This window comes from Salvelinus alpinus, chromosome 4 (genome assembly GCF_045679555.1).
Source record: "Salvelinus alpinus chromosome 4, SLU_Salpinus.1, whole genome shotgun sequence".
Lineage (NCBI taxonomy): Eukaryota > Metazoa > Chordata > Actinopteri > Salmoniformes > Salmonidae > Salvelinus > Salvelinus alpinus.
Window position 1 is genome coordinate 61,595,796 of NC_092089.1, and position 24,598 is coordinate 61,620,393.

General features: G+C 43.3%; 1 protein-coding gene across 1 annotated transcript; it reads left to right on the plus strand.

Moving 5' to 3' along the window:
• The first annotated feature begins 116 nt into the window (after positions 1–116).
• On the plus strand, positions 117–23,496 carry LOC139574076 (kelch-like protein 3). The gene is made up of 15 exons (XM_071398237.1): positions 117–494; positions 3,049–3,171; positions 4,495–4,601; positions 4,816–4,937; positions 6,135–6,297; positions 7,518–7,627; positions 8,299–8,415; positions 8,652–8,801; positions 8,939–9,056; positions 14,579–14,776; positions 15,112–15,213; positions 15,454–15,582; positions 21,418–21,558; positions 21,674–21,817; positions 21,929–23,496. Exons 1-15 carry the CDS (start codon positions 475–477, stop codon positions 21,955–21,957), a joined length of 1,773 nt encoding a protein of 590 aa, XP_071254338.1. The 5' UTR covers positions 117–474; the 3' UTR covers positions 21,958–23,496.
• The last annotated feature ends 1,102 nt before the right edge of the window (positions 23,497–24,598 follow it).

Consider the following 24,598-nt stretch of genomic DNA (forward strand, 5'->3'; position numbering starts at 1 on the left):
CTCAAATGTAATTAGTTCATACATCAGTATTCTAATTGATCTGATTACCTAATTGATGGCTTGCTAGTTTGTAATCGACAACGACAATTTCTTGATTGGATCTTCATCGTCCTGACACGCCGTAACCTAGCAACGCGGGAGCAAGCAGAACCAAGATTTTCCTCGGGTGGAACAAAGCTTTGCGGATTGGAAATGGGGCAGGATGAAGCAGCAGTGTCTGGGAAAGACATTCTCTAGCATTTCTTGCTCAGTCAGAAAATAACACATTTTGTAATAGTTTAGGGTAGAAAGGAAATAAGCAGTAACCATGACAAGATGTCTGCTTATTAGCTAGGTTTATTTGTCAGCTAATGAATAAGTGTAGATTCGATAAGCCACCTCATGCAGTGAGTGTTGTGTTGGACTTTGAACGATTCATTTTGTGCATGGGCCCGTAGCCAACCCCGGTACAACTCATGCAGCATATCTGATATCATGGACTGTGCAACGTTGGGGTAAGTTGTCAGAGGGCTCGTGATGAAAGTGTAGTCTTCCGATGAATACTGTACAGCTGTTGTCGGATATAACTTGCCAGTTGATTTATAGAGATTTGGCATTTTCCATGAATAGCTGGCTAACTTGCTAGCTAACTACTGTACTGCACGCATTTTTATGCCGATGTAGCTAGCTAACATTAGCAAGCTAAGCGAACAGCGTGAACAAAAAGCAAGCCCAGGACAGCTGTACTTATCTTCTAGTTTGTCAATAAGGGTAACACATACTTATTATATCGTGGTACTAGTAACCAAGTCATAGCTAAAGATAATAACTGCCAAATTACTACCTTACTAGTTAGGTAACTATTTAACAAGCAACACATCAGCTGCTAGTAACGTTACTGTACTCTCTGTGTTAGCACACAGCACAGGCGTTAGCCACCTAGAAACTGTAGCCACTGTACTGAAGCATATGTTACTATACGTTGTCCTTTAAAATATATTTTGTTCAGTTATTGAGCAGTGAGAACCCAGCATTGTCTTTTGAAATTACAGTTGTATTTTGTTAATGCTATCTTTGTACAAGCTGGGGTGACGATAGTTGATTTAACTCCACGGTGAAGGAAGTTTCTGATGACTAGCTCCGACCACATCGATTCGCCCAAAGTCAATACTTCAAAAAATTTAAATTATGAAACGACTACCGTGTACATAGGTTTGTGCTCTGTAGTTGTGAGCCTTTTTGTTTGCTGAAATCTATACTTTTCAATAAACCTTAAACAAATACAACTACCGACTGTTTCCTTGTTGAGATTAAATTGGAATTTGCGCGGAGTTGCCATTTTACAGCAATGAGAAAACAGTCGGTGGGTGTATTTGATTCACGTTTATTGAAAAGTGTGGATTTCAGGAAACAACGAAAGGAACACAACTACAGAGTACAAACAAAGGTAGGCGTTTCACACACACACACACACACACACACACACACACACACACACACACACACACACACACACACACACACACACACACACACACACTACGGGTCAAAAGTTTTATAACACCTATTCATTCAAGGGTTTGCCTTTATTTGTACTATTTTCTACACTGTAGAATAATAGTGAATACATCAAAACTATGAAATAACACATACGGAATCATGTAGTAACCAAAAAAGTGTTATACAAATAAAGATATATTTTATATTTGAGATTCTTAAAATAGCCACCCTTTGCCTCAACTGGCAGCTTGATTAAATAGTACCTGCAAAACACCAGTCTCAACATCAACAGTGAAGAGGTCGACTCCGGGATGCTAGCCTTCTAGGCAGAGTTGCAAAGAAAAAGCCATAGCATCCCGGAGTCGCCGCTTCACTGTTGATGTTGAAACTGGTGTTATGCGGGTACTATTTAATGAAGCTGCCAGTTGAGGAATTGAGGTGTCTGTTTCTCAAACTAGACACTCTAATATACTTGTCCTCTTGCTCAGTTGTGCACCGGGGCCTCCCTCTCCTCTTTCTATTCTGGTTAGAGCCAGTTTGTGCTGTTCTGTGAAGGGAGTAGTACACAGCATTGTACAAGATCTTCAGTTTCTTGGAAATTTCTCGCATGAAATAGCCTTAATTTCTCAGAACAAGAATAGACTGACGAGTTTCAGAAGAAGGTACTTTGTTTCTGGCCATTTTGAGCCTGTAATCGAACCCACAAATGCTGATGCTCCAGATACTCAACTAGTCTAAAGAAGGCCAGTTTTATTGCTTCTTTAATCAGAACAACAGTTTTCAGCTGTGCTAACATAATTGCAAAAGGGTTTTCTAATGATCAATTACCCTTTTAAAATGATAAACTTGGATTAGCTAACACAACGTGCCATTGGAACACAGGAGTGATAGTTGCTGATAATGGGCCTCTGTACGCCTATGTAGATATTCCATAAAAAATCTGCCGTTTACAGCTACAGTAGTCATTTACAACATTAACAATGTCTACACTGTATTTCTGATCAATTTGTTATTTTAATGGACAAAAAATGTGCTTTTCTTTCAAAAACAAGGACATTTCTAATTGACCCCAAACCTTTGAACGGTGGTGTGTGTGTGTGTGTATATATATATATATATATATATATGTGGGGCAAAAAAGTATTTAGTCAGCCACCAATTGTGCAAGTTCTCCCACTTAAAAAGATGAGAGAGGCCTGTTCTTACTTATTTTCCACCATAATTTGCAAATAAATTCATTAAAAATCCTACAATGTGATTTTCTGGAATTTTTTTTCTCATTTTGTCTGTCATAGTTGAAGTGTACCTATGATGAAAATTACAGGCCTCTCTCATCTTTTTAAGTGGGAGAACTTGCACAATTGGTGGCTGACTAAATACTTTTGTGTGTGTGTGTGTTGAATTTGGGCGAATCTATGTAGTCGGAGCTAGATTCCACAAAGCCAGGACTCTGCTCCACTCCTTCACCATGGTGTGGAGTTTAGTTCGCTAGGGTTATGACTGAGGTTAATGATCTTTGAGCTATCCTAGCTAGGTAAGTCTATTTATGTCCAGTTTATCCCTGACCAGTCAAGAATCTAGTGTCCAGCAGCCGACCTGTGACTCCGAGGAGGATGCAGTGGATGCAGGGATGCACACCTTCAACCACACCCATATGAGAAAGGCTTTTCAGCTGATGAATGACTTAAGGAGGTGGGTTGGTTTCACCCTTGCCAGGACACAGACGAGTACATTTCTTAAATACACTAAAGTCTGGAAATGGACCTCTCTAATCCTCTTCAAGCCAGAATGTTGAATACAATTAGATTTGATACCGTGTGAGCGGATAGCGCTGTTGGCTAGAGCACACCTATAGCCTACATGATGAGATTATTATGGACAAAAGAGCGAGAATTTTTATTTGTCAAATGGCAGCCAAGCATCGATGATCATGTCACCAGAAAAAGACCCTCAATACTTTTTGGAAAAGAGCATCAAGCTCATCACCTTGCACTTTCACCACCCTGTGAAGTTCATCATGACTTATTTCATCTTCAAGTTTTAATGTCACATGCAAAAGTACAGTGAAAAGCTTTTCTTGCAAGCTCTAAAACCAACAATGAAGTAATCATAATTTATTTCATCTGTAGCCTAAGAAACTGGATGCTTTCCTTCCCAACAAGTCATAGTGTGAGGACCACACAACATGTCATTACGTGACTACAAGTTTACTTTGATATGATGGTTATTATATCAATATTTTGCTCATAAAAGCGCTTCCACCTACATTTCCCACCTTCTCTAGCTTATTTTGTTTTGTCAACATTTGGAAAGTTTACCAAACCATTTTCTGTTTCCATCAGGCTTGTCATGACATTTTTGATCTGACACGTACTTTACTTGCATAAAAATGTTGGATGGAAACCTGGTTAGTGAGTAAGACACAAGTAATCCAAAGACATTGTTAAAACCCACCCACGGAACCTCCACTTTATTTAACTAGGCAAGTCAGTTATGAACAAATTCTTATTTACAATGACGGCCGAACCTGGACGATGCTGGGCCAATTGTGCGCCGCACTATGGGACTCCCAATCACGGCTGGATGTTGTTGGGGTGGGATTGGCGTGGGGTCCTATCCGTTTCTAAGTACAGAATCGATTTCAGAACAATTTCAGATGGTGGGTGTCATGGCTTGCTGAAATTACATGGAACGACCCCCCCCCCCCCCCGCATTGCAACGCGTGGTGTTCTTTTGTTTTATCTAGTTCCATAGTATCCCCTTTGTCCATCATTGAAAATAAGTCTTGTAATGTGTCTAATATAACTCATTATACACATTAATAGCCTACACATTATACATAACAGCCTATTCTTGGCACCGAGTAGCCTACTGTGCAATTACCTAATACAATGACCTTGGCACACAGCGGGAGCATTTATACATCCATTTGAGTTATTAAGAAATCATCAGTATGATGATTGTTGAAAACACCGTTCATCAACAGCCAACCTTTCGGATCTTTTGTGTTTACAGTAAGAAAATGCTGTGCGACGTTCTGTTGGTGGCGGGAAACATAGAGGTGCCAGCTCACAAGTTGGTGCTAGCCTCCTGCAGCCCCTACTTCTGTGCCATGTTCACAGGTATTATTACACTTCATATAGTTCAAGGTAAATAGTGTCGTGTATACATTTGTGTGTATAGATTACATTTGTCATCATTATGAAAGTAATGGGTCAAGTGAAAAATGTTGTGAAAGTGAGGCCCGCTTTATTGCAACAGTGAGATGATTGTTTTCCTCTTGTCACATTAAACCATCTCAAGTGGTTTCTCTCACTGTGTGTGTGTGGTGGACAGGGGACATGAGTGAGAGCAAAGCCCAGCAGGTGGAGATCAGGGATGTGGATGGCCAGACACTTAGGAAGCTGGTGGACTATATCTATACAGCTGAGATTGAAGTAACAGAGAACAACGTTCAGGTGAGCTACAGCGTCCCCATCGGTGTCTCAACCAAGTTAAACTGAGTACAGCATTGGATTCCATGGGTCCTTTCATGTTGCTTTGGTATTCCTTCATTGGACTCTTCAATTTTACTGGCTGTTTAAGTGGCATAGAATTGTCTCCACCTACCCGGGCCTTTTCCTTTCTCCTGCGTTGACAGTCTGCGCCTTCCTTGCTGGTGAGGCCAGGGTTTCAGCAGGCAGGGTATTTCCTGTTATTATTAGCTCAGGAAATGTGCATGGAGCGAGGGGAAATCCTCTGTGTTTGCAACATGCCTGCTTAGATGTGTGTGTGTTTTAGAATGGCATCCAAGTCTCGTCATAAGACTGGATAATCTTTCATTGTGTGTGTGGCGCTACAGTGCTTTCTGTGTGGGCTCTCTCAGAATGTGTGGACCACAGCTGCAGAAAACACCCACTATAATAGTCAGCCTGTAGCTCCCTGTTCAGACCTAAGGGCAACAGGCAAAAACATGAATAATCACAGGGCTTTTCAAAGGAGAGCCTAGCTAAGTGACCTAGTTTCTATGTGTCTGCACTGCGTGGGGATGTGGGCAAATGGGAGCACTGGGCTGCCTGTTAAAGCACACCATAGTACCAACAGACTGGCAGGATGGAGGCTAATAAACAAGAGAAGCCAAATGGCTCCTTTAGAATTGACCAACATATACCACCAGTATGTATTATTCCAGTTGTCTGGTTAAAGTCTGAGAAACAGCCAGGGATGTAGAGTTCCCCTGTAATCCCTGCTGTCCTTGTTTTGTGGTTTTCCCAGTTTAAGCTCTTATCCTAGTAAATATTTGGCTGTTTCCGGCCCTTTGTCCATTCTGAGTCTGGCCTCTGTTTCGGTTGGCTTCTACTTTGGTATTAACTCTAACTCTGGAATTAAATTGGAATGAGTCTGCCTCCAAAAGATTCTTCAAACCATTCAATAATATTCAAATCCTCTGAGTTCTAAATGAAAACATGGAGATTTGCTTGGCATTAGAAAAACAAGCACAATGAGATTTGTTCCCTGCTACTGTGTATTCTATTAGTTGTCCTGATGATATAGTGGGCTGTGTCTTTTATGGGGCCTGCTCTCTCTTTTCTCTCTCTCCCTTTTGTGGGTTGCTTAGATGTCTGTTATGTTTATAGTGTCTCCTGTGTGTTCTGACCTACGTTGTGTCTCTGTAGGTACTCCTGCCTGCAGCCAGTCTCCTGCAGCTGATGGACGTGAGGCAGGTGTGCTGTGAGTTCCTGCAGAGCCAGCTGCACTCCACCAACTGTCTGGGCATCCGAGCCTTTGCTGACCTCCACACATGCACACAGCTCCTCAACCAGTCCCATGCCTATGCTGGTGAGTGGACTCCCACCTCACTTCTAGGATTCACCAGGCAGAGCGTGTGGGAATAGGGGAGGGGATGGAGAAACTGGCCCCTGTCTTTGTCAGAAGGCAGTTAAAAAGCAAACTGCAGAAGGGTTGTGACAACCAGAATCTCAATACTCGATTTTCCATGGCAAAAATGAAAACGTGGCGCAGACCAAACTCTTTGGATATTTAAAAACCTGCTTTATGTCAAATATTGTGTGCTGTAGCTTGAAAACTAAACAAATGTAACTCTGGATGACAGCATAATGATGTTTGTTTCCGCTTCAGGTTTTCTTTCCTTGCCATACTTCTTTTATTGTATTGTGATACTAGTTTCGTCGTAACCTTATACTGTACAAAGTTGGCATTTATGATAGGCTACTTTCTACCACTAATCTAATCCTTTGGCGGGCCGCCTAAGCTTTTTTACATTTATTTTTATAATTTAAAAATATATATTTTCGGGATGGAAAAATGGTTTCAGAGGCCTCAAAGGACTAAAACCAGATAATGGACCTATATATATATTTTTTTAATAATATAATCTTTGAGAACCAACAATCACCAAAATAAAAGCTAGACAGGGAGAACTGTAAATTCCCAAAACAATTAATTTGGCAGTATTCATTTTGTTATTATGTTTGAGCAGAAGAACATAGCATTATCCATGGCAAAATGCATAGAATTGCAGGAAACTAGCTTTAAAACTGCAACATTTTCTCTCGGCTGCATGGCAAAATGTGTAGACTTGTAGGAAATTCACTTTAAAACTGCAATTCGCTTTAAAACTGCTAAATACATTCTCAGCTCCATGGAGAAATTTGTGGAATTTCAAAAAATTCTCTACAGCTCCAAGAGGGGGGGGGGCGCAAATTTTTTTGCCGACCGCGCTCATTGCCATGTCCCCCTACCACGCCCTCTGCCACGCCCACCACCACACCCATTTTTTATCCAGGAAAAAAACATTGGAAGTTCTTGATTAAGACTACTGTTAGAAGATATTACCCTTGTCCTGTTTTGCATGGACATTCTTCTGCCAAAGCCCAGTATCCCAGCTAGCTGTCAAGACTGAGTATATCAAATTTGACCTTACATTGTGGAGACGTGGTAAACTACTGGAGCTTGCTGGCCGTATGCTGATGACCTTTGTCATTTCTCAGGGGTGTAACGTTCTGTTGCTTAACCATGTGCTTGTGTTTGTTTAACAGAGCAGCATTTCTCAGAGGTGATGCTGGGAGAGGAGTTCATGGGCCTGTCTCTACAGCAGGTGTGCAGTCTAATCTCCAGCGACAAACTCACCGTGTCCACAGAGGAGAAGGTCAGCCACCAGAACATCCCAAACCAACCCCAAACTTCCCTCTGCTTCTGTTCTGTTCAGTCACACACTGCAGGCTCCTATCCTATACTATCCTATCCTATGAAGAGTACTTCACTTCCAATTACTATGCAAGACAAGTGCATTCCAGGAACTCCACTCTCTGTGCTATGAATTAGCTCAGTAGAGCTCAGGCTCTCAAGCTCTCTCCTCCTGGTCTTATTCAGACGACACTCACCATAACAACAGACTCCTCATGACTCACTCCTGCTGTAGTAGAGGACAGCCGTGTCACAAACGGCCTGATCCCCGTCCCAGAGTGACTTACCACAGAGGGAGAGAGAGCTGCTGCTGCCAGTGCTGACCAACCCACTCCAGGCCTCATGCTCCACTCGCTAATGTGCATACAAAGCAAAGCCAACCCACATGTACACACCAACGTGACACCAGCCCTGTTTCTAGTGTCTCTGCCCCTGTCTCCTGTCTCTTCAATCACGGTTCTGATCCTATCTATCTTCAGGGAACGGAGCAGGTTGGATGAGCTAGAGAGAGAGAGAGATATGGCAGATGGCTGTCTATCTGTGTGTTCAGATAGAGGGGAGTCACAGCACCGGTTAGATCCAGTTCTTGTTCTCCCCCCGTAAATGTAATCAACTCTGTGTTCTCTCTCTCAGGTGTTTGAGGCCATGGTTGCATGGATAAAACACAACAAGGAAGCTCGTCTGGAGCACATGCCAAAGCTGATGGAGCACGTTCGTTTGCCACTACTGTCCAGAGATTACCTGGTGCAGGTGGGTCACACTCATCACCACCATTCATCTTGTTTTTTCACGTAGCATTAATAATGAATCAAGCTCCCGAATTCTCCAGCATAGAAATCATACTGTGAGATGTGAAAACCTGTGTATATGTTTTATTCCAGATGGTGAACTTGAAAATATTGTACATATTGTGCTTGTTTCATGTGGCTCTATTGTGTTCCTGTCTGCACTTTGTGTGTGCTCACTGTGCTGTGTCCGTGGAGTAGATAGTGGAGGAGGAGGCCTTGATCAAAAACAACAACATCTGCAAGGACTTCCTGATAGAGGCCATGAAGTACCACCTCCTGCCCTCTGATCAGCGCCACCTGATCAAGACTGACCGTACACGCCCACGCACTCCTATCAGCCTGCCCAAGGTCAGACAACACACATATGTGCACATACACAAAAGCACACACGTACAGACACACACACACACTGTTATTTATACCCTGAGACTGTTACATGTAGCTAAAAAGGAGCCCTCGTGTGTGTGTGTGTGTGTGTGTGTTAGGTGATGATAGTGGTGGGTGGTCAGGCTCCTAAAGCCATCCGCAGTGTGGAGTGCTATGACTTCAAGGAGGACCGCTGGTACCAGGTTGCTGACCTGCCATCCAGACGCTGTCGAGCAGGTAAACACACTCTGGTCGCTACTACCTCTGAAATCCCCTCTGACTTTTCTGTTCTGCTGGGGAAACCTAAAAGCCTTTTTTTTGCAAGGCTATTCAACTATTATATTACGGGGGCCAGATTGGAAGAAGGTTATTTACAGGGACATTTTCTACATGGGATTTGTAAGTCGCTCTGGATAAGAGCGTCTGCTAAATGACTTAAATGTAAAAATGTAATGTAAATGGATTACTCTTCCTAAAACCGGTATAAAAACAATGCATTATAATTATGGATTATAATCTTATAAAGCACTTTTATTTAAATAAAATAAAAATTCACTCTTTGAATTTTAAGTGCTTCAAGATTAGCCTAATTCAGTGCATCAAATTGTTTAAATAATGGAACACATTTGTACTTATAACACAGTTGACCTGCATCACATGAATTCTTTTTTACTTTCCTGTTCGTTTTACATACATAGCTTCATCTTTTGTTTTCATTTACACATAGAAACCTCTCTCCGCGCGCATCAGTAGAGAACAGGTCCCTGTAACAAACTGCACCAGCTCAATGGGGACTTCAACTCATCAAATCTCATTGCAAAGTTAGCTTTCAGTTTGACTAAAAACGTTGACATTGATCTGTACTGATGATGACTGAATATAGTTGCGCAGTGTAGAGAAATGTAGTGTTTTTTTTGGGGGGCTAAAATCAGAGGCGAAAATAAACTACTTTATTTAGAAAATACATTCGTTTTTCAATCATGTGAATAACTGTTTTATCCCTCCCCTGTAGTCCCAAATTAAGTCCATTCAATTGAATGAAGATGTCACTGAAAAAAAAAAACATCTGATACGAACTCCTCATCAATCATTTGCTAGATATGTGTTGGCTTTCTTGTGGCGGCAATCATGGAGAAAAGCAAATATCTCCTCCCTAAGCTCACATTTTTTGTAATTAAAAAAAGAATCGAACCTTTGTTTAACTAAGCAAGTCAGTTAAGAACAAATTCTTATTTACAATGACGGCCTACTCCGGCCAAACCCGGACGACGCTGGGCCAATTGTGCGCCGCCCTATGGGACCCCCAATCACGGCCGGATGTGATACAGCCTGGTTAGGCTGCTCTCATAGGCTGCTCTCTTGAGAGCATTATTACCCTTTGATGCAAGAAACCACTTTTTCCCCCACAGTAGAGCGAAACATTCATAGTGTTAACTAAAGGGAAAAACTGTCGAACGTTGAATGAAGTTCAATCTCATACTTCTCTGCTCAGGCTCATATTTCTTCTGTGCGGCAATCCGAGGGGAGCTGCGCGCACGCCCGCAGTTTAGAGGGAACATTGGCCATAACTGTGTCCATATGTATTTTATAACTCACTGCTGATTTAAGTGCAAAGCACGTTCTGGTGTATCAGGCAGTGTAGTGATCTCATCTGCGGTGAAAGAGCAGATAGGCGGGCAGTGCCCCTGTTAGCAGTTCTAATTGGCTGTAACTGCTATGTTGGATGATATTGATTGACAGCACTTAATGGGCGGAACTACAGGAAAACAAAGGTTACGTATGTAATTACGGTTATGTGAGCTATTAGATCACTCCAATATGGTATCCTTCCGCTCGGCAGGATACATTCTGATTTAAGAATTTCAGATTAGTCATATGTACTGGGTAGTGCTGTGGCTGGCCCCCTTAAACAGCTGCCGCCGCACTACTCCCTCCTTGTGTCCTTTTCTAGACGCCGTAGATCACCGACAAGAGGATTAGAGTGATCCAATAGCTCGCATATCCGTGGTTAGATATGTAACCTTCGCTATGTAGCACTATATTGGATCACTCCAATCTGGTATCACAATACCATATTAATCGGTGAACTAGGCATGGCCAGACGAGCGAAATCCCGTAGGACTGAGCTCAGGGCAGTAATGGTTGCTGTGTGCCTCTATCCCCCTTCAGCGAAGTGGAGGCAACACCCAACACGTCCATCCCGACCTGGTTGCGGCAGCAACATTGACTTGATAGTACCTAGCAAAAGTGCTGGATGCCCATCTGGCCAAAGACACTCTGAAAGTAGATGACGCTCGGCCTGCATCAAGCAGTGATTGTAAAAAGTGTAAAACCGTTTGTACATCACACGACTTGAGGGTAACATTATGACCCTCACACCAAGTACAGAATATGCGCCACCGCATTTGATATGACGCGTTGGTGGAGGAAGCCCTGGCATTCTGCAACTTGTTAACCACTTTGTCCTGAATGCCTAGACTTTCCCATTTACGCCTCTCAGGGGCCAAGCCCAAAGCTGGAGGCTGCGTGTGTCTGGATGCCAGGGGGTCCCTCGAGCCTGAGAGAGCAGGTCGGGTCTCAGCTGCAGCTGCCATTGGGTCCCAGAGAGGAGGGACAACAGGAGGCTGAACCATGGTCGTCTCGGGAGCATCTTGAACTTGAGCTCCTTTAAACATTTGCAGGTCCAGGATCGTCCGAAAGCTGCCGTCCTTTTTCGGCACTATGAAATACGTGGAGTAAAACCCACTTAGCCGTTCTAGTGGCTCTACCTTCCTGATTGTGTCCTTGCTCAGAAGCGAGGCTATCTCCAACCGGAGTGCCTCCTTCCTCACCCCGTCTTCCACGAGGTGACCCAGATGCCCCTGTAGGAGGGCGTTCGGCATTAGAACTGGAGTTTGTATGCCCCCAGGACTGTGCCCAGTACCCAGGGAGACTCCACCTAAATCTCCCAGTTTACCCTTTGGGCCTGGGAGAGACGGCCGAGGCCGACTGCCAGCACCTCAGGAGGGGTGCCGGGGCCCATCCTTCTTAGCCGCATGCCGCTGCTTGTAAGGGTGGTCACGACTCCTGTCCTTGTGCTGTCGGGGTGTAAAACGCTGGTTCCCATTTCCCTGCCCCTGTTGTCTCGGTGGGGGAGGAGCGTGGCCAAGAAGTTGCTGGAGCCCTCGGGACATCCTGCCCTGTCTTCCAGCTCCTCCGAGGGGCGGGGGCGGTAGGGCGCCCAGTTACCAAGAACTCCTGCAAAGTCTCTCTGTTTTTACGCAGTTTTGTAGTCTGCTGGAGGATGTTGTTGACCCCTGGCCCAAAGGTGGAACCTGGCGTGAAGGGGAGCTCCAAGAATGTTTTCTGAACTGGCGGTGGCAGTTTAGACTCTGTCAGCCAAAGATGGCGGTGTGAAGTCATCACTGAAGCCAAAGCCTTGCCGTTGGCACATACCATGTCTGTCTGGAGCATAGTGAGTAGCCTTGACCTCCTTCAGCTCATCACGAACCCCTGGGATGCGAGGGATCAGCAGGGCGAGGTATGACTGCAGCATCGTAGCCGCGTTTACGAGGTGCACCATGATGGAGAGGGTACCGAAAGTGCTTTGCAGCCGTTCATCCCTTACTCTGTCTGGTCCTGGTTTGAGGCGAGGCACCTAGCCAATGATCTCCTTGTCAGGGAGGATGGGGGGGCAGATGGGGATAAGGAGCTGCTCAGATGGTGTTTCTTACAGCTTGATGTCAAGGGCGATAGCCACTCTTGCTTAACGCTCCCGTGTTGCTTCCTTCACCACAGGGGGTGCCTCTGTAGCAGTGTTCCCAGCTACAGATGGCGCTGTGGACTGGGTCGATCCCTGATGTGCTCGGAACACTGAAGCACTGTGACCCAACTCCAACTCGTCTCTAGCGCGGAGAGAGAGGGCATCGTCGCCGTCATCACCCCCCCCCCCCCCCCCCCCGTAAAGTGTTCACTTCCTCCCGCAGGCAGGGGTACCCCACATCTCTCACAATGAAACACAATAATAGTTATTTTGTTTCTCTGTGAAAGTGAAGCCAACAGTGGGATATTACTATGTCTGTGCAATACTGTAAAAGTCAGATACTATAGACCTACAGTACCAGCCTTAGTGTATGAGACTGAAGGAGAGGAGACGTGAATTGGGTATGAACTGCCTGATCGTGGGAGGAGGGGCAGAGCACACGAACTCACACGTTAGCTCAATCTTTGCTTATACAGTGCATTCGGAAAGTATTCAGACCCCTTGACTTTTTCCACATTTTATTACGTTACAGCCTTATTCTAAAATGTATTAAATAAATGTTTTGCCTGATCAATCCACACACAATACCCCATAATGACAAAGCGAAAACAGGTTTTAGATTTAATTTTATTTATTTACATAGGTATTCTGACCCTTTGCTTTGAGACTCGAAATTGAGCTCAGGTGCATCCTGTTTCCATTGATCATCCTTGAGATGTTTCAACAACTTGATTGGAGTCAACGTGTGGTAAATTCAATTGATTGGACATGATTTGGAAAGGCTGTCCCACAGTTGAGAGTGCACGTCAGAGCAAAAACCAAGCCATGCGGTCAAAGGAATTGTCCTTGGGGCTCTGAGACAGGATTGTGTCGGCACAGATCTGGGGAAGGGTACCAAAACATTTCTGCAGCATTGAAGGTCCCCAAGAACACAGTGGCCTCAATCATTCTTAAATGGAAGAAGTTTGGCACCACCAACACTCTTCCTAGAGCTGGTCGCCTGGCCGAACTGAGCAATCGGGGGAGATTCATTGTGTCACTGAGACATTTGGGATTGCAAAAAGAAGATCTTCAAAGGTAAGGCATTTATTATATCGTTATTTCTGACTTTTGTGTCGCACCTGCATGGTTGAAAAATTATTTTCATGTGTTTGTATGCGGGGTGCGGTCCTCAGATAATCGCATGGTCTGCTTTCGCCGTAAAGCTTTTTTGAAATCTGACACAGCGGCTGGATTAACAAGAAGTTAAGCTTTATTTTGATGTATTACACTTATATTTTCGTGAATGTTGAATATTGATATTCCTGTAGTTTGAATTTGGCGCTCTGCAATTTCACTGGATGTTGTCAAATCGATCCTGCTAAAGGGATTGGCGGCGTGAAGGGATCACTAAGAGGCTAAATACAAGGACAAAACCCAAACGAGATGGCACAAGCCAAACCGAGTGGCGGGACTACAAAGCACCCTGATGGAGAGGCTAGCTTAGCTAGCTGCTCCAATTTATTGAATAGCTGTGGGTATACTTCTGTCCTTATAGACTCTAACATAGAGCCCTTACCAAGCTAATCCTCTTTGGAATGAGCCGAGAAAAGGAAGAGGTGGGAGTAGTGCGGCGGCAGCTATTGAAGGGGGTCACCCGCAGCACTACCCGGTTCACGGGACTAATCTGAAATTCTTACTCAGAATGTATCCTGCCGAGCAGAAGGATACAATATTAGAGTGATCCAATATAGTGATGAATAACAGATTCTCCCATTTGGAGAATATTGAACTAGGGCTCTTTTTGGAACTAAACATGGCCTTTTTCTCGCTGATTCTTTTTATTAATGTTCAGAATTGATCAAAGGGCCATTCTAAATTGATAAATGGACCGGATCTGGCCCACGGGCCGCCAGTTGAATAGGCCTGCTTTAATGTGTGCACTCATTGGCAGGGGTAAGAGATTTATGCCAATCTCTCTCTCTGCCTCCCTCTCTCTCTCACTGTCTGTCTCACTGTCTGTCTCTCTCTCTCTCAGGTGTGGTGTTCATGGCAGGGAGGGTGTACGCGGTGGGAGGATTCAACGGCTCGTTGCGAGTCAGGACGGTGGATGTGTATGACGGGGTGAGGGACCAGTGGACTACAGTTCCCAGCATGCAAGAGCGACGCAGCACCCTTGGATCGGCCGTGCTGGGGGACCTGCTCTATGCCGTGGGGGGCTTCGACGGGAGCACAGGTACCTATTCTTACCCCCCCCCCCTTTTTTGTCACCATTGTCCAAGATTTGTGTGTTTTCTAAGTGTTCCAGTAGGCCTTTGAGGGGCAGCGGAGTGTGTTACAGTGTGACTAAATGGAGCAGGGAGCAGTAGTGCCTCCAGAATGAATGTCTAGATTGTATGGTTAGACACAGTGGTGATGTCACCCCAACCGCATCTGATTATACTGATACACTGGAGCAGAGAGGAGAGAGCATTAGTGTTGGGCCTCATTTCATTTGAGTATTGTGTCCTGCTTTCAGTACATTAGAGCTTTCTCCTCTCCCTTTTCCCTCCTTCCCTCCCTCCATCTCAGGCCTGTCGTCAGTGGAGGTCTACAACTACAAGACCAATGAGTGGATGTTTGTTGCTCCCATGAACACGAGACGCAGCAGCGTCGGAGTGGGAGTGGTAGATGGTAAGAGAAGAACAGTGTGTTTGTGTGTCAACAGTGCTATTTGTGAACTTCTCATTTTGTCTGTCTACAGTATATCAGTGTGTGTGAGTGCTTCAGTGTCTATATAGAGCTTCTGTGTGTATCTGTGCTTGTGTATTTATCAGTGGGGGTGTTGTGTTTCTGGCTGTGGGTGTCCATTCAGCATCTCTTTGTACGTGTTCCTTGTTGTATTCCTCAGTGGGTGTGTGTTGTGTTGTACAGGGAAGCTGTATGCGGTGGGCGGCTACGATGGGGCGTCGCGCCAGTGTCTCAGCACGGTGGAGGAGTACAACCCAGTCAGTAACCAGTGGGGCTACATGGCTGACATGAGCACCAGACGTAGCGGAGCAGGTACAGACCAGATCTCAGCATCAACAACCCTCTCTTGTCCTCCTCACAGACACAACAGTAGCTTCTGTCTCGAGAAGTATGCAGTGCCACCTCTCAGTGGCCTACATACACACTGCACTCCACAGGAGGCAGCTCATATTAATGGCTGGAAGGGAGCTAATGGATTGACATCAAACACATGTGTTTTGATGTATTTGATACAATTCTGCTCAAGTCATTACCATGAGCCCATCCTCCCCAATTAAGGTGCCACCAACCTCCTGTGCTGCACTCACATCGTCAGTGTCCACAGAGTCAACATAAGCCGTGGGAGTGTTGTGGCTTTAAGTCCAGGGAATCTATGGAATGTGTAATGGAGCTGTACGATATGTGATATAGGGTTGTACGTATTAGAGGTAGACCGATTTTTATGATTTTTCAACGCCGATACCGACTATTGGAGGACCAAAAAAAGCTGGTACCGATTAATCGGCAGGTTTTTATATATATATATTTGTACTAATGACAATTACAACAATACTGGATGAACATTTTTATTTTAACTTAATATAATACCTAAATAAATTATATTTAGTCTCAAATAAATAATAAAACATGTTCAATTTTGGTTTAAATAATGCAAAAACACAGTGTTGGAGAAGAAAGTAAAAGTGCAATATGAGCCATGTAAAAAAAAAAGAAAAGCTAACGTTTAAGTTTCTTGCTCAGAACATGAGGACATATGAAAGCTGGTGGTTCCTTTTAACATGAGTCTTCAATATTCCCAGTTACAACGTTTTAGGTTGTAGTTATTATAGGAATTATAGGACTATTTCTCTCTATACCATTTGTATTTCATATACCCTTGACTATTGGATGTTCTTATAGGCACTTTAGTATTGCCAGCCTAATCTCGGGAGTTGATAGGCTTGAAGTCATAAACAGCGCAATGCTTGAAGCACAGGGAAGAGCTGCTGGCAAACGCAGGAAAGTGCTGTTTGAATGAATGCTTATGAGCCTGCTGCTGCCTTCCACCGTTCAGTCAGACTGCTCTATCAAATATCAAATCATAGACTTAATTATAATATAATAAACAGACAGAAATACGAGCCTTAGGTCATTAATATGGTCAAATCCGGAAATGATCATTTCGAAAACAAAACGATTATTCTTTCAGTGAAATACGGAACCTTTCCGTATTTTATCTAACAGATGGCATCCCTAAGTCTAAATGTTGTTGTTATATTGCACAACCTTCAATGTTATGTCATAATTATGTAAAATTTTGGCAAATGAATTACGGTCTTTGTTAGGAAGAAATGGTCTTCACACAGTTCACAGTTCGCAGCGGCCCAAACTGCTGCATATACCCTGACTCTGCTTGTGTAGCGTGGTTCATTCTGCGTTGTGTACTTTTAATTATGACACTGCCACAACTGGAGGTCTGCTGGTTGGATTCTTTTTATTTGCCCTGCACACGAAGAGACAACACACAATATTTAAGCCCTTGGCGCAGTCCTAGCTCTCAGGCACCTGTGCAAGCACATGGACACTCACTCAAACACTGTCCCAAGTACTCACAAGTCAACATAGGTACCCTAGTTAGCGAGCTGGGTGAAACCTGTTAACATAAATCTTTATATTGTCCACATTGTAACAAAACTTATGGTTGCATAACAGTACATTGTGTAACATTACCAAGGTTTTATATTGAACAATTTCGGAGCCAAGGACAACATACCTTGCTAGCCGAAGGTCAGGCAAAAGAGAACAATAAGGGGGTATGGAAATACAGATAACCCGCGATGGGCCAAACCAAAATATACACAACTTTTACAATCACGTGTATGTACAATATTGATATGAAAAAGTGTTTGTACACCAAAAAATAACATTAGCTATGCAGCTGTAATAATGTTTTTTTTTAAACACGGAATTATTATTATTATTATCAAATTATTAACATCCCCTCTTGACATGGCGTATTTGAATTGGTCCTTGTGTGCAACTTGGTGCAAAATCTAGGGGAACAACATCACACTGCTACACTTGCACAGAACGCAAGAGAAGTGACACAATTTCCCTAGTTACATTAATTTATTTTAAGCAGGCAATTTTGACAAAATATGCAGGTTTAAAAATATATACTTATTGATTTAAAAAAAGGCATTGGTGTTTATGGTTAGGTACACATTGGTGCAACGACAGTGCTTTTTTTCACGAATGCGTTTGTTAAATCTTCATCCGTTTGGCGAAGTAGGCTGTGATTCAATGATAAATTAACATGCACTGCATTGATTATATCCAACGCAGGACAAGCTAGATAAACTAGTAATATCATCAACCATGTGTAGTTAACTAGAGATTATGTTAAGATTTGATTGTTTTTTGTAAGTTAAGTTAATGCTAGCTAGCAACTTACCTTGGCTTCTTGCTGCACTCGCGTAACAGGTGGTCAGCCTGCCACGCAGTCTCCTCGTGGAGTGCAATGTAATCGGCGTCTAAAAATGCCGATTACCGATTGTTATTGTTACAGATTTTTTCACTTATAATTCACTTTATCACAATTCCAGTGGGTCAGAAGTTTACATACACTAAGTTGACTGTGCCTTCAAACAGCTTGGAAAATTCCATTAAAATGATGTCATGGCTTTAGAAGCTTCTGATAGGCTAATTGACATAATTTGAGTCAATTGGAGGTGTACCTGTGGATGTATTTCAAGACCAACCTTCAAACTCAGTGCCCCTTTGCTTGACATCATGGGAAAATCTAAAAACATCAGCCAAGACCTCAGAAAATAAATTGTAGACCTCCACAAGTCTGGTTCATCCTTGGGAGCAATTTCCAAACGCCTGAAGGTACCACGTTCATCTGTACAAACAATAGTACGCAAGTATAAACACCATGGGACCATGCAGCCGCCATACCGCTCAGGAAGGAGACGCGTTCTTTCTCCTAGAGATGAACGTACTTTGGTGTGAAAAGTGCAAATCAATCCCAGAACAACAGCAAAGGACCTTGTGAAGATGCTGGAGGAAACAGGTACAAAGGTATCTATATCCACAGTAAAACGAGTCCTATATCGACATAACCTGAAAGGCCGCTCAGCAAGGAAGAAGCCACTGCTCCAAAACCTGCATTAAAAAGACAGACTATGGTTTGCAACTGCACATGGGGGCAAAGATCGTACTTTTTGGGGAAATGTTCTCTGGTCTGACGAAACAAAAATGGCCATAATGACCATTGTTATGTTTGCAGAAAAAGGGAGAGGCTTGCAAGCCGAAGAACACCATCCTGACCGTGAAGCATGGGGGTGGCAGCATCATGTTGCGGGGTGCTTTGCTGCAGGAGGGACTGGTGCACTTCACAAAATAGATGGCATCATGAGGACGGAAGATTATGTGGATATATTGAAGCAACATCTCAAGACATCAGTCAGGAAGTCAAAGCTTGGTCGCAAATGGGTCTTCCAAATGGACGATGACCCCAAGCATACTTCCAAAGTTGTGGCAAAATGGCTTAAGGACAACAAAGTCAAGGTTTTGGAGTGGCCATCACAAAGCCCTGACCTCAATCCTATAGAAAATGTGTGGGCAGAACTGAAAAAGCATGTGCGAGCAAGGAGGTCTACAAATCTGCCTCAGTTACATCAGCTTTGTCAGGAAGAATGGGCCAACATTCACCCAACTTATTGTGGGAAGCTTGTGGAAGGCTACCTGAAACATTTGACCCAAGTTAAACAATTTAAAGGCAATGCTACCAAATACTAATTGAGTGTATGTAAACTTCTGACCCACTGGGAATGTGATGAAAGAAATAAAAGCTGAAATAAATAATTCTCTCTACTATTATTCTGACTTACCAAAACTATAGTTTGTTAACAAGACATTTGTGGTGGTTGAAAAACCAGTTTTAATGACTCCAACATAAGTGTATGTAAACTGACTTCAACTGTATATTCTCTCACTCTCGCTCTCTCTCTACTCATTCAAGGGCTTTTCTTTATTTTTTCTATTTTCTACATTGTAGAATAATAGTGAAGACATCAACACTATGAAATAACACATATGGAATCATGTAGTAACCAAATAAGTGTTAAACAAATCAAAATATATTTGAGATTCTTCAAAGTAGCTGCCCTGTTGACAGCTTTGCACACTTGGCATTCTCTCAACCCGCTCCATGAGGTAGTCAGTAACATTTTACTGCCTACAGAGATTCCTGGAAATAGGAAATGTCGTGTAAATCATTTTCTATTGGGATGGTAGCTATGCGTCTCTCTCTTTTTCAAGGGTGCCGTTGTGTATTTTCACTCCCATTCTGTTAACTTTGGTATTGTGAGAGTGTCTCAGTCAATGTTGTTGTGAATGAGTCTCCTGTGCTCATTGTGCAGTCTGCTCAGCTGGGCAGAGGAAGTAGCACCAATACAATGCAGCCCCTTAATTCCTGGTGATGCTGCCTGGGTTCATCCAGGACTACACTGCTAACTAATTAGCTGGCAGCAGTGAGGGAACAGCACAACCATATCAATACCTACAACTCAATATTCACCCAATATGGTTTTAATGCGCTACAAGCAATGTTTTCCCTGCATGAGCACATGTTAGGGATGGGCGATATTACAATATCGACGATAATTGACAGCCATCTTCGATGGTGACGACATCGTTGTGTTCAATAAATACGTTATATAGCCTACAGAACGCAAGAGAGGAATGTAGGCCAGACAGAGCGAAGAATTCCACCAAAGCAGCGCCAAATGTCTAGTCAGAAAATATTGTATCTCTGTTGGATGCATGGGCATTAGGCTATAGCCTAAACAATTTAAAGCATTTTTTATTTTTATTAACAGACACTCCTTAACTATATTGATGCTTAATGAAAAATGTAGCCTATATTCCCTTCTCTCTCAATTCGATAGGCTATGAATATGACTGTGAAGGCCACACTTCATCGTTTTATGCGTGGATTTCTCCCGATCAAACAATGAATCTAACGGAGTTCCATCTCAAACAGTTATTTGAATAGCCTCAAAACACAAGGTAGCCAGGGGACGAATAATGAGAGAGAAAAAAACTAGATCAGTAGCCTGTAGAAAAACCGAATGACAAGTTCAATCAAATTGAAGCTTATTAGGAAAGAAAAGATCCGTGCGGGCCCGGGGAAAACCCGCCATGTGAGGTTGAAAACAAAATGGTCAATAAATGATCCTCCTACTAGGCCTATCATGCAAGTTACAGTTATGAACAGTAGCTTATAGCCCAAATATTCTAACCTACGAAGGTGTTGTCCTAAAGTTGTGGCTTTCAAGAGTAACAAGAATGAAAGTCTCTATAGCGTGGGCTATTCTCAATCACACCTTTTATGAGAGATAGAAAAATGAATGATATGATTTGTTCTGAGGCAAATAAAGCAATTTTTATCCAGTTCTGAAGAAGGTAGACTACCTGCGCCACACACACACACACACACACACCTTTGTTCTTCTCCTCCACCAGAAAGGAATGTTAGGCAAGATTTGCCAGCGCTTCGCCTCTGCCCAGGCTTTCATCATAAACTGTTGTCACGATTCGTCCAGTTGCATTCGTATGCATCACAATGTTTTATGGGTACATAATCACGATAGGACAAAGGTTAACATCACCCGACCCTAGTATACAGCGATCTAAACCGAATGAGCACTGAAATTAGATTACTGCCGTAGAGGGAACTACTGTTCACAAGAGAACTACTGGAGCTGATACTTAGCTCCAGCTTGCTGGTTATTAATGGACGGCAGTTATGGCTGGTGAACATCTGTAGCGTGTTTATGTGTGAAGAGATGTAAGTAGACGTGTGTGCGGTGGTGTTTGTAGGTGTTGGGGTGCTGAGCGGGCAGCTGTATGCGGCGGGGGGCCACGACGGGCCCCTGGTGAGGAAGAGTGTGGAGGTGTACGATCCCCCTAGTAACACCTGGAAACAAGTGTGCGACATGAACATGTGTCGGAGGAACGCCGGCAAGTAGCCTAACACACACACACACACACACACACACTAGAGACCATGAAATGCAGAACATTTGGGCATAGTGTGTGTGCGCGTGTCTCTAACCTCTCCCCCGTGTTCGTGCAGGAGTGTGTGCCATAAACGGACTGCTGTATGTGATCGGAGGAGACGACGGCTCGTGTAACCTCTCCTCAGTGGAGTATTACAACCCTGCCACAGACAAGTGGAGTCTCATCCCCACCAACATGAGCAACGGCCGAAGCTATGCAGGTAACCCTTCACCTTTGACCTTTCATACCCCCTATTCAAATGCTTGTCCGTGCATCCAAACTCGGGACCTTCTGGTCTGAAGAATAAAGTCCTCTGTTATCTCCCCTACAGGTGTATCCGTCATAGACAAGCCTTTATGACTATCAGCCCCCGACTGCAGGACCCCACAGCCACACGCAGCAGCCAAAATGAGCCACTCTGATGCACACACAGATGTCTGATTTCACAGTCAACTCCTTGAAGCAACACTAGCTTGATAGGTGGCTCTGAGCATGGGTCTGGGCTGCCATAGAGAGAGAGGAGGAGAGGGAGAAAGAGAGTGGGGGGAACATTGGCTTCCATGGTCAAAGTGACCCCAAGACTCAACAATGCTGCCTGAAGCAGAGTGTCTTAAGTCTGGCTGCCAATGTGTTGAGCCAAGCAGGGCTGGAGGGAGACTGTTGTCCTACAGACTCATAGGGGGCCATTTAGCTATATTAGTATTAGGAGGGCCACACTCCTCATACTCCTTTACAACTGAACAGAGAGGGAGAATAAACTGGCTTTTTTTTAAAGGGATAGACTAAATGAGCTATGACCAAGAAGAAGGTTGTTGATTGGCCTAGGAAACTACACTGTGGCCAACAGAGGCCTCTCAAACCAACCATGGGCTCTTGCTATGCCATGTCGTGTTACTGCTGTAGAAATGCACGGGTGATCATCAGGTCAGTCAGTCTGTCTGTTCTCTACTGGAGAGCCATGGGTGGACTGCAGACTCCAAGGTGATGCCCACAGGCTCTCTCACTGTCTGCAGCCTGAGGTGGGTCCTCTCTTTTAAATACCACCTGAGATAATTGTCGGAGGAACTCAAGGCAGACTGGAGGACCAACCTGGACCAGCATTCACCGGGAGCCACATGCCTCAATTGCATACAATTTCCAATTTGGAATCGATCATGTTTTTTTTCACTCATATTAGAATTGGGCACTATGGGGGACCATGTTAATGTGGTGTTTTAAATGCACTGTAGATACATATTTGCAAAGTGATAACCAATATGCTGTCAGTCTTGACTTGGCTTACTTGATGTGCCATAATGCTCTCTCATACTGTATTTGAGTGTTTGTTTGCAAACCTTTGTATCTGAAAGATATGTGCCAAATTGATGCAAAAACATTAGACAATGGACATCATGTCAAAGAATGAATGCATTAGCACTTTTGTTTTGTTTTGTATAAAGCTAATTTCCTGTAACATAACCAAAAGACTACTTTACAACTTCTGCATCAGGCACGGTAATTATTGTTAACATTATTCCAAACTCAACACATCTTTTACCAGGGTTGGGTTCAATTTCATTTCAGCTCTCATTAATTCAGGAAGTGAATTTTAAATTTTAAATTAGAATAAACTAAGGCACTTCTCAATGAATCTCTTGACTTGAAATGGAATTGACCCCTACTGTCTTGTTCTACTCCTCGCCTATACTGTCATTTTGTTCAGAGATTCTTGTATTTCTGATAGAATCATTTCAATTTACTGCACAATCCATGGGTTTACTATGGTTGTACTTAGCCACCCCAGAGCGATGTTGAAATATGCAGGACATAGGCAACTTGTATATTATATCAAGATCGGTGAAATATTTTCTAAAGTTTCTTTTATTGTCAATATTAAATTAAAGTAAATATCATTTTTAATGAGCATTTGTTGTGTGTACTATGGCCACCTAGAATCCCTTTGAGCATTCTTCTTCTCGTATGTTCAAGAAGTGGATACATGGTTACCGTGGGTACATTGATCATTATAATGTATAGAACATCTGTCTCTCATCATAACGTATAACCTAACCTGGCTTTTTAATTAACTTGGACTATGCAGCTGACTATGTGAGCCACCATTGTAAGATGGCGTTAAGAGGGTGGATGAGAGAAGATGTATTTGTGTATGAGGATAACATATTTTTTAAATTTAACCAGGCAAGTCAGTTCAGAACAAATTCTAATTTACAATGATATCTGTTGTCAGGGAATACTATTAGCAGCCATGTTCGTGGCCTTGTACATTAGATTTCAGGCCACTTGTGACACGGAATGTAGGGATAATCTCTCCATTGGTGGTAATGGTAAAACTTAAAACATTTCTACTAGCTAGCCACACATCACTGACAATCCCAGACTGCATCCTCCTTAACCTCTCACAGCTGGGTCACAGGGTCCCTCTTGAGAGGTGCGGTCACATGTCAGAGCTGGACCACTCAGGGATCTACACTGAGCCAGCCTAAGGACACCAGCCTAATCTACAGACCATGAGTGTCCAAAACCCTGCATGGACCGACTGTGTTCATTCCGCCTGACAGTCTTCATATGTCTTTGGCTGCTCAGTTTGACTGACAAAAATGGCCTTTCATTTTAAGTGGGGCCTTGAATCATTGTCTGTGCTGAACAATAACACAAGACTGGTAGGGACTGTGCGTTAGTATAAATAGCTATATGAATTAAAACATATGGATTTGGTGTCGTTCTTTTTATGATATATAATTCAACAACAATATATGTAACCATTAAAAGAGCATGGCACACTAGCAAGTTGAAACACCAAAGTTGTGTGTTCCATTCCCACAGGGATCAAATATACATACTAGGGTTAGGGTTAAAGCAGCCATGCAGTCTTTGTAATTGTATTTTAAAATCATCACTGTATATCTAATAAATCACTGTTTATTAAAATAACTCCTATTTATATGTATTTTCCTGAGCCTTTGGCCCCTTAAAATGCTCAGCCTGATTGTGTGGGTGTTAG